The sequence below is a fragment of the Eubalaena glacialis genome, chromosome 3 (genome assembly GCF_028564815.1).
Source record: "Eubalaena glacialis isolate mEubGla1 chromosome 3, mEubGla1.1.hap2.+ XY, whole genome shotgun sequence".
NCBI classification, from domain to species: Eukaryota; Metazoa; Chordata; class Mammalia; order Artiodactyla; family Balaenidae; genus Eubalaena; species Eubalaena glacialis.
Window position 1 is genome coordinate 49,101,535 of NC_083718.1, and position 20,146 is coordinate 49,121,680.

At 40.0% G+C, this 20,146-nt stretch overlaps 1 protein-coding gene across 1 annotated transcript in view; it reads left to right on the forward strand.

Moving 5' to 3' along the window:
* The window catches only part of NIBAN1 (niban apoptosis regulator 1), a 158,238-nt gene that overhangs the window by 79,947 nt on the left and 58,145 nt on the right, over positions 1 to 20,146 (forward strand). Inside the window, exon 5 of the mRNA XM_061187540.1 lies at positions 2,515 to 2,682. Coding sequence (XP_061043523.1) covers positions 2,515 to 2,682 — 168 coding nt within the window. The remainder of the gene's footprint in view (positions 1 to 2,514; positions 2,683 to 20,146) is intronic.

The window sequence follows — 20,146 nt, forward strand, 5'->3', positions numbered from 1 at the left end:
ATCACCTAGAGGGGTGGGATAGGGAGGGTGGGAGGGAGGGAGACGCAAGAGGGAAGAGATATGGGAACATATGTATATTATAACTGATTCACTTTGTTATAAAGCAGAAACTAACACACCATTGTAAAGCAATTATACTCCAATAAAGATGTTAAAAAAATATATATATAGGTCTTCTTTACACAGTAGTGTGCTAAGATGATGTTCAAAAATGGTCCCATGTTTTGCTAAAATGATTCCCTTGTTTGGCATTTTATTAGCTAGAATCTACTTTGTTGCACACAACAAAAATCTCAAATTAAATACATGTTTTTATTTTCTTGCTAAAAATATTTGGATATTAGCAGTACAGGCTGGTGTGGCAGTTCCATAAATGTCAGGGACTCTTTTTAGCTTTCTGCCCCTTTATCTCTGGGTTGTGGCCCAGATTTATATAGTCCAAGGTGGCTGCTGGAACTCCAGCCATGGCTTTCTCATTCCAGACAGGAGGAAGGAGAAAAGATGAGGAGGCAGGCACATTCCCTCTCCTTAAGGATGCTTCTAGGAAGTCTCACTGCCATTTCAGGTTACATTTCATTGGCCAAAACTTAGTGGCTGTGACACACCAAACTGCAATGGAGGCTGGAAATGTGGTCTTTATTGTATGTAGGCACTTGCTCAACTAAAAAATCAGGGGTTTTATTACTGAGAAAGAGGAGAGAATAGAGATGTGTTACAACTAAGAGGTCTCTACTACAGCATTCAATCATTTATTCATTTGTTGTCATTCATGTGTTGATTCATTCTTATGTTATCACATGCCAGGCATTTTGCTAGGGACTGGTGGGCCAGAGTTTGTGCTCCCAGTGCATTTGACTCTGTTACCTTCAGAAACAGAATTCCAGTGTATGCCCCAGGAAATCTATTCTTTATCGAAGCCAGTCTTGATTTATTCATTTGCCAGTAGCAAGACTCAGTTCTGGAGCCTTCCTTATGGTTATGAGCCATTTCTTGGTATGACCGGTGCTTTCAGTTGCCTCTTACTGGGTCCCTCTTCCCTTGCCTTCCTTGAGATTGTGCCCATTATGTAGGCTGAGAGCACAGAACTCATTTTTTCTTCTGCTTGTTTTCCGTGACTCTGGAAATAAGCTGGGGCTCATTTAACCGAGTGCAATATCATAGAATTGGAATGCACGGAGGGGAATAAAGTTTAGACAGGGGATCTGAATGATAATGGGTTAACATGAGTTTCTTGGAATTGATTTTGAGGGAAGAGGTGAAAGTCCCATTGTTTAAGGCTTTTAAAATTTCCTAGGACAACACAGCACATTTATTCATTCAGCAAACCGTAGTAGAACATCTACTAGGTCCCATGGCTCTGCTATGGGCTGAGCATACAAAGATAAGTAAGGTGAAGCCTCCATCCTCTAGGATCTCCGGGGCAGTGGTTCTGCTTCCCAGGGAAAATTATTTGGCTGGGGAGGCTTATCTCACTTTATGTCTCTCACTCTGAGTGTGGGTACCAGACACGAAAACAGATCATTACATTATTTTGGGAGAACAAGGTAGGGAGCACCCAGCTCTGTCTCTGGTGGCAGAGGGTGCTGCCAACAAAGGCACCCCAGAGGAGGTGGCTTTTGAACTGACTTCTGAAGGACGAATGAGAGTTTTCCATGCAAAAGCATGGTGGAAAGGAAGGAGGAAAAGGAAATATGAATTGCAGAAGCAATATGCAAAGTCACGGGAAGAATGATGACACCTCAGGAGAGTAGAGATGAGAAGGCAGCAGAAACCAGCACAGAACAGGGTAAATACCAACACTTAAAGAGGGAGATGGAGAGAAGGGGCAGAGGAACCAATAAAGCTGAAAAGGGGAAACAATTTTTAAAAAGCATGAAGGACACGAGGAGAGAGGTGCCCCTGGAAGTCAAGAGAATGTTTTCAAAAGAAGGGGTAATTGACAGCAACAGATGTTTCCAATCAGGTTGAAAGGGTGGGTAATGAAGAAGCCATAGGCCGGCAGTCAGGATGACATTAGTAACAGGCAATTTGGTTTTGGGACTGGTGGGGCAGGAACAAGACTAGGGTGAGAATAGGGGTTGATGGCATCAAAGCAGCAAATGCTAGTGTAGCAGTGACAAGGAGGCGGGAGAGAGTGCAGGGCAGAGAGCAGACCTGGTGGGATGGGAGCCTGGGGGAGAGTAGGGTGAGTGCCTGACAGGTAGAGGCATCAACTGCTGAGGATGGGTAGGGAGGAGTGAGCTCTGTTTGTGGCTCATTCCTGGTGAGGAAGTTGAGATAGATTATGTCTGATGGCCTTGGTTGTCCCTGTGGATAGGAGGTGAGGCCACCTGCTGGAGTGAGACAGGTGAAACTGAACTCTTCTTTTCCCCCACCCTGTGAAGACATCTCACACCACCTTTCCATCGCACTGGCTGCCCGCCAGCTGGAAATAAACCTTCACAGCCTGAAATAAATATTTTAAATGAGAGATACACGTTTTAAAACATCTTTGTGTTTTCCATGTTTCTTCAGCGTCCAGTGAGAAGGAGAACACGCAGCCCTTTGTGGTCCTGCCCAAGGAATTCCCGGTGTACCTGTGGCAGCCATTCCTCAGACATGGCTACTTCTGCTTCCAGGATGCCGCTGACCAGAAGAAGTTCAGTGCTCTCCTGAGTGACTGCATCAGACATCTAAATCATGGTATGGCACGGCTGCCCTCTGGTCCCCAGTTAGGCTGCCTTTTCTCAGTTGGTCTGGTCAGTCATCTGTTAGAATGATTCCTAGAAAGAGCCACAGATGGTGCTGCCTCTGGAAGGAGAGGGAAATCGAACGAAGTGAGGGTTTTGTACACAAAGAGCATGGCCAGCTTGCTGGTTGGTTAGTCAGGGCAGGGAAGCCTCAGCGCAACAGGACGTGGAGTAGGTATCTGATGGGACATGTAGACAGAGCACCATATTCATGCATATAATTTTGAGTATAATTCCTCCTCTTCCTTTTTCCTGATTTTTAAAAATCTCAGTGACAGCAAGAATGCAGCAATTGTCCCTGGCAAAATCCTAGTCCTTATGCCGTTTCTTGTTTATTTTCACCTTTATTTCTGAAGAAGTTACTCAAAACTTTAGGGTACATAAGAATCGCCTGGAAAACTTGCTAAACAGATTTTTTTTTTTTGGATCCACCTTCAGATATACTGATACTGGGGCCCTGATTTTGGTTTTCTAACAAACTGCCAAGGGATGCTGATGCTGTTAGCCCATAGACCACACTTGGAGTTGCATTGCTTCAGACCATGTTGCCTCTACGTACCGATTTAATTACTATTGGGTCCATAATAAAAAAGATTTCTCTTTCCAGTATGTGATGTTTTTGATAAATTGATGTGAATGCTGGTTTTTCAGGTACAGATAATTGAGCTCTTTGTCATTTGGCAGTTGGAAGGGTAACAAGTCACATGTTATTAAGGACTTACTCTGTGCCAACCTATAAAGGTATTAGGAACAGAGTAATGAACCATTCAAAGTTCCCCTCTTTGGGGTCTACATTCAAACTGGAAAGAGGGGCAAACACACGTACAAATTCACAAGATAACTTGATAGTTATCAAAGCTATGTGTTACAGAGTAACTAGAGGTTACTATGTAGGGAAGAAGGGAGAAGGCTTGTCAGGGGAGGCCTTTCTGGGCAGGTGACATTTGAGTTGAGTCACTTCATCCATCTGTGCCTTTACTGTACTTCCTAATAATTTCATTGTACATTTGCTTTAAAGTTCTGAGGTTTCCCTGAGAGTGTCAGTGCCACCGAGCAAAAGTCACTAGTGATGCATCTCAGTCTGTTCTTGATTTTAGCTTGTGTAATGATAGAAGGCTAATGGAAAAAGATAATGTCACTCTATTTTGCTCTAGCAACCCTGACCAACGTTCATCATAATATTGGCTCATAACTCATTAGGGACTTTATAAAAATGATAACCTTATTAATATCTTGCCTTGTGGTTTTGATGTTTTAGAGACAGAGAATTCCCCAGCACTGCCTGCACCATCTAACTTGTACACTTACACCTCTGTGGGCAGGGCCTTGGTCTAGTATGAACATGCATTTGGCACTAAACACAAGAACCATGAAGTTTCGCTAAGCAGAGAATGTTCTCCACCCAGCCAGATGGGACTGGCTTCATTCCCCCTTCCGTGTACATAATAGGAATTTCTCTGGGGAGTTTTTGGAAGTTATGTAGCCTGCATTTAGAGTCCATTTATGGAAGATTTCAGTCGATTCAAAACCCCACTCTGCTCTCCAGTATGTTATCAAAGACACTGAGATAATAGGGTCTAGTCACATTGCCCTGGTTCTGTGTCACATTCCTCTGTCCAGAAACCTCACTTTATGCAGACTTAACGTGATTTGGCATAGCTTCCAGTGACTCCAGTCAGAACCAGAGACCATCAAAACATTGTAGGGAACTGTCTTTGACTGTCATGGGCCAATGAGCTCATGGGTCTCTCCTTTCTCGCCTCTATTTCTTTGTTTTTGACGGCACAATGTGCCACCCATCTTTACTGTGTCACTTTTTTTTTTTTTTTGGTTTCAATCTCTGCCTGTTATTCATTGTGGGATCTTGACTAAACCAGTAAGAGGTTTCACAAACTCCCAGTTAACCATTATTGTTTCCATAATAACCAGAAGAGTTTAGAAATAGGTGTAAAATTAGCACTGTGATAAGGGCCAGAAACCCTGAGGGGACTTTGGAGAGGCTGCTGACTTCCATCCCCAGGCGACCAGAGCCAGGGCTGTATGCCTTTGTCATTGCCCCATTGGCTCTCAGGCCAGCATGCGCCGCCGTTGACAACTAGGTCCAAGATATTCTAGCAGCTGATGCTGGGCCGCTATTGATCTGTCCATTTACAAGTCCTCAGGATCTTTTTTTCCCACTTTTATTAGTTTAAGTATTAGTTTAAGGTGTACAACATAATGATTTAATGTATGATCATTGCAAAGTGATGAGCACAATAAGTTTAGTTAACCTATCACCTCACGTAGTTAACAAAAGTTTTTTCTTACGATGAGATCTTTTAAGCTCTACTCTCTTAGCAACTTTTCATATACAGTACAGTATTGTTAACGATAGTCACCATGCTGTACATTACAACCTGTGACTTAATTTATCCTATAACTGGAAGTTTGACCCCTTTAACCCATCCTCCCCCCACCTCCTCTGGCAACGACCAATCTGTTCTCTGTTTCTGTGAGTCCATTTTTTTATGATTCCACGTATAAGTGAGATCGTACAGTATTTGTTTTTCTCTGTCTGACTTATTTCACTTAGCATAATGCCCTTAAGGGATCTTTCAGGGAAGATCATCTCGTTGTCTTCATGGTAAGTTCTGCCAACGATTTCTGTTACTTGGGGTTCCCAGGTGCTCAAATCCCACCACACAGCCCAGGCCACTTGCCCCGGGAGTTCTGGGTTCAAATCGGTCTAGGTATCCCATGTCCATTCATTCTGAAGCTGGAACCACTTCTCCTGTTCCTCCTTATGGAATAGGTTTTTTCCTATTTAACCCTGACAAAGGGCTTAATTACACCCTGCTCTTGGACAATAAGGCTATATCCTGAGGTAGGTAAGGGCAAGTAGAGGGCTCTCTGCTCCTCCTTCCTTCAAGTGACAGATCTTCCTCTGGGTGCCTCAAAGATGATTTACACTCATAAGGGGCATAGAGGGGTGTGTGTGTGTGTGTGTGTGTGTGTGTGTGTGTGTGTTGTTTTTGGCATCGCTTCACTGAGCAGGCATAAGAAAACTCCACAAGATTAATCTTTAGCAACACACTGGTCTAAATATCAAGCCCATTGTGTGCAGGAGAAGGGGAATTTCTCCTTCCCCCCCTTGGTTCTTTTGGCTGGCAGTTAAAATGACACAAGGCAGGTTAACAGGAGAAAAATCAAATTTATTACATGCGGATGGGGAATTCACTTAAGTATGAAGAATTTCAAAGACAGCAAGGCACGGTGAGGTTTATATATATTCTGGACCAAGGAGAAGGAGCTGGGGGTCTGAGGCTTATTTTTCCTTGAGGGAAAGTAAGATAATTCACAGGAAGATAGAAAGAGTTAATGTTTGCTGGGCCATCCAGAGACAGTGGGACACAGAGAAGCCTTTGATCAAACAGCTTTGCTAGGCTTCTCCTTGTCTACCAGTCCTAATTTCAATACTTTATTACAGTTATCTATGGTGATAGCTTCTTCCTGGGACAGTCCTCCTACCTTAAATTCTTTTAGGCAGTAAAGGGGTAGTTCAGAGGCTCTTCCTGAGTCTTTTGGGCTTTGATTGTTTTCAGCTCAAAATGATCCTCATGCTAGAGTAGCACGACTTGGGGTAGCCTGCCCTCAACCCCATCAAGTGCCATGTACCTAGAGCAGCTGCTGTCCTCTGTCCTTTTGGAATCTTACTGCAGCCCCCTGTCCCTGATGGGAGAAGTCCAGGGTTCTAAATGTCCACTTCTACAAAAAATGGGACTTATCTAAAGCCAAAATGTTCTAAGACAGTCCTGTTGTCCAAAATTCAGTCCTATTCAGAATTGTAGTTTGCAAAATGTGGTTCTTGTAGTTACAGGGATATAGCTAAAACTATTAACACATATAGAAGACTGTATACATGCAATGCGGAATAATGATCATTATCAATGTGAATCTGTCCTTCCAGCTCAGGATAATCATTCCTTGGCATAAGAATTTTCAGGAAGGGGAAAAAGTGTTCCTGGCAGGAAAAATAGGATATGTTGGGGCCAGGAAGAGAGTCAGAGCATGGACTGTTAGAGGAACTGAACGAATTTCACGTGGCTGGTGCTTAGAGAGGAGAGAGATGCCAAGCAAGCATGGAGAGATGGGCAGGAGCCAGACTATAAAGGGCTTTGTGGAGCATGAGGGGGTTTGCACTTTATTCTAGCATCAGTAGGAAACCATTAAAGGGTTTTAAGCAGATAAGCAACTCAAACATATTTTCATTTTAGAAAGGTCACACGTACTGGCTGCTGTGTGGGCAGTGGATGGGAGGGTAGCCGCTGGGATGCCAGGAGGCCAACTTAGGAAGCTTTGGCAGGCAACAGATGGTGGTAGCTTGCACCAAAGAGGTGACGAGGGAAATGGCAAGAGGTGGCTGAATAAGAGAGATATCCAGGAAGTAGAATCAACAGAACTTAAGGATAGATCACGTGCGGAGTGAGGCAGTGGGAGAACCCAAGGAAGAGGCCCAGGTTTCTGCCGTTCTTTGAGATGGGAACCTTGTGTGAAGAGGAGCAGCCTCCAGGGAAAGGAAACGATGTGCTCAGTGTTGCAGATGTTGAGCTGGAGAAGTCTAGGGACATCCAGATGAGGGAGTCTCATGGACAGATGCCTGGACAAGGCTGGAGGGCAGGAGCACAGTCTGGAGCAGAGACAGATGGGAAGTCAGCAACCTGTCTGTGGTCATGGCATTGGCTGAGGGCCTGGCACCTGGTACAGGCTCTGTACATATGTCCACCCTCCATCCTCGTGTATAGTTGCAAATATGCCCATGTGGGAGAAGCATGGGGCATGTGCGTTGAAGTAGATTAAAGATGTTTGTATCCAAAATCTGTAAGCATTAATGTAAAATAGGTTGGTGACTTTGTGTTAAATACTAACTTCACTCACTACATGGGCCTATGATTTTACTGTTGAATATTTAAACAACGTGTTCACTAGGAATACAAAGTCTGTGTGAAATTCAGTAAATCAGGGTCTCTGACTCACCCTCTTCATAGAGATAATACTCAAATGCCAGTGTCTCTTCTGTATTTTATTTCAAGTTCATTGCTACCAATCTGTTTTGGGACTCATAAAAAACATTCCCAGAGGCTTTTAGTTGATCTTACTTTTCCCAATTACTGCCACCTCCTTCCATGTGTAACAGTCAGATAAATCATATTTAAACACAATTTTTGATTAAAATCCTTCAATGGCACTGCCATTTTCAAAAAGACAAAAATTCCAAAGAGACTGGCTATTGTGTGCCTGATTTCCTACTCTTCTCAAGGTCAAGCCTCCTGTCCCTCAACCTTGCTACCCTATCCCACCCACCTGCTTTTAATGAAAGTTTTACCTAGACATTTTTGGCCTTCTCATACACCTGAAACACCCACTCCTCACCTATTCGAATTCTCTCTTATTTCCTTAAGAACAAGCTTCAGTCTTACCCCTGCCATGAAAAGGCCACAGGGATAACTTCACTAGTGCCTATTATCTGTTCCACTGATTGGATGCTCACCACAGTCTGCCTTACATTGTTCATTTTCATGTCTAGTTGTCCTATTTCTCCAACTCTATTGCAAATTCCTGAAGGGGAATCTTGTATCATCTTTTGTATCCCTCTGTAGTGCTCAGACACATATCTTGTGTTTCATAAAATGGTTCGAAGACACTAATGAATTAATAACTTAGTACTAAAGTAAAGCTGATTTCAGAATTTAAGTGTGATTTTAGAGATGACAGTTATAACTGTGGTTTGGCCTAATTCATAAACACGCTGGCATGAGTAAGGGAAAGAATTGTCAATACAAAGCGTAAAGGATTTGAGGAATAAAGGAATCACATGTCAGGCATCCATCACCAGAAGAAGGTGATTCTGGAATGAAGGTGGAATGATGGCAAAGTTTTGTTCAGCAGTACTCTGCTAGCTTGAAGGACAGTCAGGACTGCCACTAAGCAAACGCCAGTGGTTCCCATCATCATGAACACTAAGAAATAGGGCACAGTAGAACATCTGGGAAGCATAAGGGCACGTGCTTTGGAAAAGATACTGTAAAAAAAAACACATCTTTCTTGATGAAGAGAACACAATCATGTAAAGACACTTTGCAAACTTCTGCTTTAACTTGAACTAGTTCAATCACCTATGACATTTATGTTATTCAAGGGTGCATGTGGTGGAGTGAGTTAGGCTGAATGTGGAGCTATAGTAGATGGTTAAACTTTGGAATTTGTTGCTGTCAGGGTTGTATGCCTTGAGCTCTTATCCCAGAAATCCCATGTCAAATCAAATGCCTTTATTAGATTGGATTTTGACACTTACACGTTTTAGGTGTTCAATTAATGCTGCTGAATTAAATAGAATTTTATTTATTTATTTTTAAATAAATAAATTTATTTATTTTATTTTTGGCTGCGTTGGGTCTTCGTTGCTGCGCACGGACTTTTCTCTGGTTGCAGTGAGCGGGGCTACTCTTTGTTGCGGTGCACAGGCTTCTCATTTTGGTGGCTTCTCTTCTTGCGGAGCACGGACTCTAGGCGTGCGGGCTTCAGTAGTTGTGGCACACGGGCGTAGTTGCTCTGCGGCATGTGAGATCTTCCTGGACCAGGGCTCGAACCCGTGTCTCCTGAACTGACAGGCAGAATCTTAACCACTGCGCCACCAGGGAAGCCCCTAAATTGAATTTTAAAACAGAAAAGTGTCGGACTTCCCTGGTGGCACAGTGGTTAAGAATCTGCCTGCCAATGCAGGGGACACGGGTTCGAGCCCTGGTCCAGGAAGATTCCACATGCCGCGGAGCAACTAAGCCCATGTGCCACGACTGGTGAAGCCTGCATGCCACAACTACTGAAGCCTGCGTGCCTAGAGCCCGTGCTCCACAACAAGAGAAACCACCACAATGAGAAGCCCACGCACCGCAACGAAGAGTAGCCCCCACTCGCCACAACTAGAGAAAGCCCCCGCTCGGCAACGAAGACCGAACGCAGCCAAAAAATAAATTAAATAAATAAATAAATAAATGAAGTCCAGAAAAGGGTCGTATGATTCAAATTAGCTAGAGCAAATTCTTTTTGGTGTGTTTATTTGAACACCCATTACCATTTATGAAACAAGTTTATTACTTGAGGGACTAAGTGTCTGATGTGGGCATCAATAAATTTTAACTGAAAATATTCAATGAATTTTCTTTTGTAATATATGAAAACATATTTCTGAATTTATGGCACATACTTATATTTATATACACACGCATATCTATGAATTAGAAAATGCTAACAGTGCTTGGGCTCTTTGGACACTTTACTGCAAATGAATAATGTTTGACTGGACATAGATAAACAAATACAATTTTTGTAAACATCTATTTGAATGCTTTTACTTATAAAAGGTATTTCATAGTGTACGTTTGTTTCAGTGCATTAAAACCTCTATGCATTGTAAACAAAAATGTTTGCTAATTACTGTTTAATAAATAACTAGATACCAATTTCTAGTTTTCATAAACTGTCCCAAACAAACATTTTTAAAAGGATTTTCTCTGCTTGGAGATTAGTCTCTCTTTGAGTTTAGTGTGTACTCTTTGCCTCACACAGGTAATACTCGACACATTATAAATATGTGACGTACATGAATATGTCATTTTTTCTTAGGAAGTTATCATTTTCCCCTTTCTGACCCTTTTTTACTGTTCATAAAACTCTAAATTTGGAAGATATCTTAGTGATTGCCTACTCTATCTCCTCAGAGTTTATTTATGATAAGGCTCAGATAGTAACTTACTTGCCCAAGGTCCCAGCTAGTCAGTGGTAGAGGACCAGTTGTCCTGACACCTAGTCCTTGACTTCTGTTTCAGTTATACATTACCATGTTGTCTTTTCAACATTACTTTTTAAAAGAATTTTTCATCTTTTGGTCAATTAAAGCACATTACTATTAAATCAAGTTACTCTTGTGATACGTTTGCATGATCTAAAGTGAAGCAAACCTGTACCATTCATTGGAGGTCATCTGAGACCTGGGATATGTCTGTTTTTTTCATAAGTAGCAACATCTGATAACTTGGTATTTTGTCCACCAGGTAAACATGACTATATTTTTTAGTTTAGATATGCTCAGGAAATAAAATATTTGGTAATGTAGCTGTTTACTGGTTAAATTTTGTGTAATATAAAATGCAAGCCATCATATAGAGCCTGAACCAAGATGACAGAGTAGAAGGACGTGCTCTCACTCCCTCTTGCGAGAACACCAGAATCACAACTAGCTGCTGGACAATCATCGACAGGAAGACACTGGAACTTACCAAAAAACATACCCCACATCCAAAGACAAAGGAGAAGCCACAATGAGACAGTAGGAGGGGCACAATCACAGTAAAATCAAATCCCTTAACTGCTAGGTGGGTGACTCACAGACTGGAGAACACTTATAACATAGAAGTCCACCCACTGGAGTGAAGGTTCTGAGCCCCACGTCAGGCTTCCCAACCTGGGGGTCCGGCAATGGGAGGAGGAATTCCTAGAGAATCAGACTTTGAAGGCTAGTGGGATTTGATTGCAGGACTTCAACAGGACTGGGGGAAACAGAGACTCCACTCTTGAAGGACACACACAAAGTAGTGTGCGCATCGGGACCCAGGGGAAGGAGCAGTGACCCCAGGGGAGACTGAACCAGACCTACCTGCTAGTGTTGGAGGGTCTCCTGCAGAGGCGGGGGTGGCTGTGGCTCACGGTGGGGACAAGGACACTGGCAGCAGAAGTTCTGGGAAGTACTCCTTGGCGTGAGCCCTCCCAGAGTCAGCCATTAGCCCCACCAAAGAGCCCAGGTAGGCTCCAGTGTTCGGTCGCCTCAGGCCAAACAACCAACAGGGAAGGAACCCAGCCCCACCCATCAGCACTCAAGAGGATTAAAGTTTTACTGAGCTCTCAGTAGAGCAACACTCAGCTCTACCCATCACCAGTCCCTCCCATCAGGAAACTTGCACAAGCTTCTTAGATAGCCTCATCCACCAGAGGGCAGACAGCAGAAGCAAGAAGAACTACAGTCCTGCAGCCTGTGGAACAAAAACCACATTCACAGAAAGATAGACAAGATGAAAAGGCAGAGGTCTATGTACCAGAGGAAGGAACAAGATCCAACCCCAGAAAAACAACTAAATGAAGTGGAGATAGGCAACCTTCCAGCAAAAGGATTCAGAATAATGATAGTGAAGATGATCCAAGACCTCGGAAAAAGAATGGAGGCAAAGATTGAGAAGATGCAAGAAATGTTTAACAAAGACCTAGAAGAATTAAAGAACAAACAAATAGAGATGAACAATACAATAACTGAAATGAAAACTACACTAGAAGGAATCAATAGCAGAATAACTGAGGCAGAAGAACAGATAAGTGACCTGGAAGACAGAATGGTGGAATTCACTGCTGTGGAACAGAATAAAGAAAAAAGGATGAAAAGAAATGAAGACAGCCTAAGAGACCTCTGGGATAACATTAAACACAACAACATTCGCATTATAGGGGTCCCAGAAGGAGAAGAGAGAGAGAAAGGACCCGAGAAAATATTTGAAGAGATTACAGTTGAAAACTTCCCTAACATGGGAAAGGAAATAGCCACTCAAGTCCAGGAAGCACAGAGATTCCCATACAGGATCAACCCAAGGAGAAACACGCCGAGACACATAGTAATCAAATTGGCAAAAATTAAAGACAGAGAAAAATTATTGAAAGCAGCAAGGGAAAAACGACAAATAACATAGAAGCGAACTCCCATAAGGTTAACAGCTGATTTCTCAACAGAAACTCTACAAGCCAGAAGGGAGTGGCATGATATACTTAAAGTGATGAAAGGGAAGAACCTACAACCAAGATTACTCTACCCAGCAAGGATCTCATTCAGATTCGATGGAGAAATCTAAAGCTTTACAAACAAGCAAAAGCTAAGAGAATTCAGCACCACCAAACCAGCTCTACAACAAATGCTAAAGAAACTTCTCTAAGTGGGAAACAGAAGAGAAGAAAAGGACCTACAAAAACAAACCCAAAACAATTAAGAAAATGGTCATAGGAACATACATATCGATAATTGCCTTAAACGTGAATGGATTAAATGCTCCAACCAAAAGACACAGGTTCACTGAATGGATACAAAAACAAGACCCATATATACGCTGTCTACAAGAGACCCACTTCAGACCTAGGGACACATACAGACTGAAAGTGAGGGGATGGAAGAAGATATTCCATGCAAATGGAAATCAAAAGAAAGCTGGAGTAGCAATACTTATATCAGATACAATAGACTTTAAAATGAATGTTACAAGAGACAAGGAAGGACACTACATAATGATCAAAGGATCAATCCAGGAAAAAGATATAACAATTATAAATATATATGCACCCAACATAGGGGCACCTAAATACATAAGGCAACTGCTAACAGCTATAAAAGAGGAAATCAACAGTAACACAATAATAGTGGGGGACTTTAACACCTCACTTACACCAATGGACAGATCATCCAAAATGAAAATAAATAAGGAAACAGAAGCTTTAAATGACACAATAGACCAGATAGATTTAATTGATATTTATAGGATATTCCATCCAAAAACAGCAGATTACACATTCTTCTCAAGTGTGCATGGAACATTCTCCAGGATAGATCACATCTTGGGTCACAAATCAAGCCTCAGTAAATTTAAGAAAATTGAAATCATATCCAGCGTCTTTTCTGACCACAACGCTATGAGATTAGAAATGAATTACAGGGAAAAAACCGTAAAAAACACAAACACATGGAGACTAAATAATACGTTACTAAATAACCAAGAGATCACTGAAGAAATCAAAGAGGAAATAGAAAAATACCTAGAGACAAATGACGATGAAAACACAATGATCCAAAACCTATGAGATGCAGCAAAAGCAGTTCTAAGAGGGAAGTTTATAGCTATACAAGCCGACCTCAAGAAACAAGAAAAATCTCAAATAAAGAATCTAACCTTACACCTAAAGGAACTAGAGAAAGAAGAACAAACAAAACCCAAAGTTAGCAGAAGGAAAGAAATCATAAGGATCAGAGCAGAAATAAATGAAATAGAAACAAAGAAAACAATAGCAAAGATCAATAAAACTAAAAGCTGGTTCTTTCAGAAGGTAAACAAAATTGATAAACCATTAGCCAAACTCATCAAGAAAAAGAGGGAGAGGACTCAAATCAATAAAATTAGAAATGAAAAAGGAGAAGTTACAACAGACAGTGCAGAAATACAAAGCATCCTAAGAGATTACTACAAGCAGCTCTAGGCCAATAAAATGGACAACCTGGAAGAAATGGAAAATATGAACAGACCAATCACAAGTAATGAAATTGAAACTGTGATTAAAAATCCTCCAACAAACAAAAGTCCAGGACCAGATGGCTTCACAGGTGAATTCTATCAAACATTTAGAGAAGAGCTAACACCCATCCTTCTCAAACTCTTCCAAAAATTTGTGGAGGAAGGAGCACTCCCAAACTCATTTTATGAGGCCACCATCACCCTGATACCAAAATCAGACAAAGATACTACAAAAAAAGAAAATTACAGACCAATATCACTCATGAATATAGATGGAAAAATCCTCAACAAAATACTAGCAGACAAAATCCAACAATACATTAAAAGAGTCATACACCATGATCCAGTGGGATTTATCCCAGGGATGCAAGGATTCTTCAATATATGCAAATCAATCAATGTGATACACCATATTAACAAACTGAAGAAGAAAAACCATATGATCATCTCAATAGATGCAGAAAAAGCTTTTGGCAAAATTGAACACCCATTTATGATAAAAACTCTCCAGAAAGTGGGCATAGAGGGAACCTACCTCAACATAATAAAGGCCATATATGACAAACCCACAGCAAACATCATTCTCAATGGTGAAAAACTGAAAGCATTTCCTCTAAGATCAGGAACAAGACAAGGATGTCCACTCTCACCACTATTATTCAACATAGTTTTGGTAGTCCTAGCCACGGCAATCAGAGAAGAAAAAGAAATAAAAAGAATCCAAATTGGAAAAGAAGAAGTAAAACTGTCACTGTTTGCAGATGACATGATACTATACTTAGAGAATCCTAAAAATGCCACCAGAAAACTACTAGAGCTAATCAATGAATTTGGTAAAGTTGCAGGATACAAAATTAGTGCACAGAAATCTCTTGCATTCCTATACACTAATGATGAAAAATGTGAAATAGAAATTAAGGAAACACTCCCGTTTACCATTGCAGCAAAAAGAATAAAATACCTAGGAATAAACCTACCTAGGGAGACAAAAGACCTGTATGCAGAAAACTATAAGACACTGATGAAAGAAATTAAAGATGATACCAACAAATGGAGAGATATACCATGTTCTTGTATTGGAAGAATCAATATTGTGAAAATGACTATACTACGCAAAGCAATCTACAGATTCAATGCAATTCCTATCAAATTACCAATGGCATTTTTTACAGAACTAGAACAAAAAATCTCTAAATTTTTATGGAGACACAAAAGACCCCAAATAGCCAAAGCAGTCTTGAGGGAAAAAAACAGAGCTGGAGGAATCAGGCTCCCTAACTTCAGACTATACTACAAAGCTACATTAATCAAGGCAGTATGGTACTGGCACAAAAACAGAAATATAGATCAATGGAACAAGATAGAAAGCCCAGAGATAAACCCACGCACCTATGGTCAACTAATCTATGACAAAGAGGCAAGGATATACAATGGAGAAAAGACAGTCTCTTCAGTAAGTGGTGCTGGGAAAACTGGACAGCTACATGTAAAAGAATGAAATTAGAACACTCCCTAACACCATACACAAAAATAAGCTCAAAATTGATTAGAGACCTAAATGTGAGACCGGACACTCTAAAACTCTTAGAGGAAAACATAGGAAGGACACTCTTTGACATAAATCACAGCAAGATCTTTTTTGATCCACCTCCTAGAGTAATGGAAATAAAAACAAAAATAAACAAATGGTACCTAATGACACTTCAAAGCTTTTGCACAGCAAAGGAAACCATAAACAAGACGAAAAGACAACCCTCAGAATGGGAGAAAATATTTGCAAACAAAGCAACTGACAAAGGCTTAATCTCCAAAATATATAAACAGCTCATGCAGCTCAATATTAAAAAAACAAACAACCCAGTCCAAAAATGGGCAGAAGACCTAAATAGACATTTCTCCAAAGAAGACATACAGATGGCCAAGAAGCACATGAAAAGCTGCTCAACATCACTAATTATTAGAGAAATGCAAATCAAGACTACAATGAGGTATCACATCACACCAGTTAGAATGGGCATCATCTGAAAATCTACAAACAACAAATGCTGGAGAGGGTGTGGAGAAAAGGGAACCCTCTTGCACTGTTGGTGGGAATGTAAATTGATACAGCCACTGTGGAGAACAGTATGGAGGTTCCTTAAAAAACTAAAAATAGAATTACCATATGACCCAGCAATCCCACTACTGGGCATATACCCAGAGAAAACCATAATTCAAAAAGACACGTGCACCCCAGTGTTCATTGCAGCACTATTTACAATAGCCAGGTCATGGAAGCAACCTAAATGCCCATCGACAGACGAATGGATAAAGAAGATGTGGTACATATATACAATGCAATATTACTCAGCCATAAAAAGGAACCAAATTGGGTCATTTGTTGAGATGTGGATGGATCTAGAGACTGTCATACAGAGTGAAGTAAGTCAGAAAGAGCAAAACAAATATCGTATATTAACGCATGTATGTGGAACCTAGAAAAATGGTACAGATGAGCCGGTTTGTAGGGCAGAAGTTGAGACACAGATGTAGAGAACAGACGTATGGACACCAAGGGGGGAAAGTGGCGGGGTGGGGGTGGTGGTGGGATGAATTGGGAGACTGGGATTGACATGTATACACTGATGTGTATAAAATGGATGACTAATAAGAAAAGAAAAATGCAAACCATATATGGTTTTTATACAATTTAAATAAAAACTCTGATTTGTAAAGGAAGATTTTACAGCTTTTGAGGACATGGGTTGGAATCCTTTTTAAATGTAATTAACCTAAAATAAGCCAGGCAGAGGAAGACAAATACTGCAGAGAATCACTTATATGTGAAATCTTAAAAAAAAAAAAAAAGTCGAAGGCTAGAAACAGAGCAGAAAAGTGGTTGCCAGGGTGTGGTTCGGGGGAAATAAGGAGAGGTTGGTAATAGGGTACAGAGTTTCAGTTATAAGATGAATAAGGTTTGAGGATCTAACGAAAAACATGGTGACTGTAGTGATAACACTGTATTGTATAACTGAAATTTGCTGAAAGAGTAGAACTTAAATGTTTTTACCTCCCCCCAAAAAGGATAAATACGTGAGGTGATGGATGTGTTAATTAACGAGATGGGTGGAATCCTTTCACAATGTACACATACATCAAATCACCACAATGTACATTTTAAACGTCTTGTAATTTTATGTCAATTATACCTTAATAAAGCTGAAATAATAGGTCTAAACATGTTTTATTCATAGTGTTTGTACTTTTGGATTTACTTAAATTACTTGAAGCTCTCAAAACAGTCTAAGGGTTGGACCTGAAAGAACAGGTCTCCATCAGAGACCAGAAAAAATAGAACTGGTCCTCTCAGCCATTTAGCATTTATCACCACCAGTACATATATAGTCTTTGGTTCATTTGTTGTCTAAAGCTAGGTTGCCATGGAACTACTCTTGAATATTTCTTTTGGCCTGTCAAACACACGCTATAGTTTCAGTGAAACCACGGATTCCTGCCCACCTTCCCCCTCCACTTTGAAGGAACCAAGTAGTTATTTTGGTATGAAGGTCTAAAAATTGTGTTATTATGGTAGTTAAGGGTGACAAATTGGAACAATAATAGAAAAGATTAAACAACCAGAGAGTTAAAGTGAATTCAAGCAAAAATTTTTTGTCTGTGCCATTTGGATTGGGTAAATTCAAAAACCACAGGACAGTTTTTGACGTTATTATGACTGAAAGCTGGAATAGCTTTCCAGTTTTTTTACTTGTAGCTGGAATATGGTTAAGACTGAAACACACTTACTAAAATGACAGAGCAAATGGTGTGGTTGCTTTAATATGTGGCTAGATAATCAACATTATGAAAGAGTTCTATTTGGCATGTATTCCAAATTTCTTTTAAAAATCCACATTCAGGAGAGCTTGGAGAAAATTCTCACCTATTGTTATAGTATGAGGAGCTGCAGTACTCCTTCCTATGCTGTAAAGAAATTTAGAGCATATGAGATGGAAGAGACCATACTAGGAGCTATTGTTCATTCTGTTAGTTGTTTTGAGGTTTTTAAATTAAATATTGAGTAGCTATAAAAGAAAGCTTATGAAGCTTACAGAAGATATAAAGAACATTACTGTTACCTCTGTTATTTCTTATGTGCCTCTCCCTGATCCTATTAACTTCTTTTCCCTTTGAGAGAGCACCATCCTGGATTTTGTAGTTTTATCATATGTGTTTAATCATTTTGCATGTTTTTAGACTTAATCCTATGGAATTTTATTACATCTTCTTTCATGGCTTCTTTTTTTCAATATTATATGCCAGTGATTCACCCATGTTATTACTTGTAGCTGTATTTCATTGATTTTCATTGCTGAATACATTCCATTATGTTAATATGCTATAATTTCTAGTATCTATTTTACTGTTGATAGGCATTTGGGCTGGTTCCATTATTTATTATTAGCAGTGCTGCTGTGAACGCTTTCTGTTTGCTGCTCGTTTATAGAAATTTACTTTTGATTTGATTTGCTAACGTCTTAAGGAATGTTCACATGGTGTATTTGACCTGTAATTTTCCTATTTTGCAATGACATTTTTAGTTTTTGCTATCAAGGTTATTCTTGCTTCGGAAAAGGAATTAGAGTGTTCCTACCTCTTCTTTTCCCTTTTATATAATCTGGAATAGTTTGTTTAAGACTGGAATTACTAGTGTATTTTTCCATTTGGTAGAGCTTGCCTGTAAGACCTTCTTAATTTAGTGTGCTTTTTGAGGGAGGATTTTAAACTACTGATAGATTTTTAAATTGTTATAGGATTATTCAGTTTTTCTGTTTCTTAAGTCTGTTTTAGTAGGTTACAGTTTTCTAGAAATGTATACATTTTGTTTATGATTTTAAAAAATTAGTGGCATAAAGTTATGTATAATATCCTCTTGTTTTTAAAGAATATACTCACAGTGCCCCCGTTATTCTCTGTAGCATCTGTACTTGTCCCTTCCTTATTTTTCATGTTGTTTATTTGTACCTCCTCTCTTTTTTTCTTGTTCAGTCTCACTAGAAGTTTGTCAGTTTTGTCAACTTTTTCAAAAAACCAAATTTGGACTTTGCAGATCATTGTGTATCTGTTTTCTATTTTGTTAATTTCTGATGTTGTCATTTAAAATTGCCTTTTTTCTGTTTCCTTGGGCTTATTTTGCTAGAGTGTTTTTCTCACCTCTACAATGAATAGGTGCTCAGCTCACTGTGATTGTTTTAAAATGCTTTGACACCCTTTCCTTAAAAAAAAAAAAAAAATGGGACCTGATTTTCCTCCTCTTGTGAACAAGACTTAGTGACTCACTTCTCACAAATAGAATGTGGCAAAAATGATGGTATGTGGCTTCCAAGAATAGGTCACAAAAAGAATAGCTTCTGCCTGGCTTTTTCTCTTTTGCATCACCCACTTGGGAGAACCTAGCCACCATCTAGTGAGAACACACAAGCAGCCCTCTGTGAAGGGCCACGTGGAGAGAAACTGAGGCCTCCCTGCCAACAGCCAGCACCAGCTTGCCAGCTAACAACCTTGGAAGTGGATACTTCTGTTTCATTCAAGCCTTCAGATGATGTGACTGCAACCTCACGAGACACCTCAAGCCAGAACCACGTGGCCATGCTTTTGAAATCCTGACCCACAAAAACCATGAGAGAGGATAGATATTTATTGTTGTTCTACACCATTAGCTTTTGGTGTAATTCGTCTTGCAACAGTAGAAACTATTATAATATATTCATTAATCACCAGCCCTTCTACCCTGACATAAGCATTTAAATGCTATAAATTTCCCTCTACATATTGTTTTAACTAAATCCCACAAATTTGGATAGGCAGTATTTTTCATTATCATTAAGATTTAAATATTTTCTAATTTCCATTATTTCTTCTTCTTTGACTTATGAGTAACTTAGAATTATGTTTCATAATTTCTAAATATATATTGTATATTTGTTATTGATTTCTAGTTTAGCTGCATTTTGAACAGAAAATATAGTCTATATGATATAATCCTTTAAAATTTGTTGTACCTTACTTTATGGCCCTGTATGTGGTCGA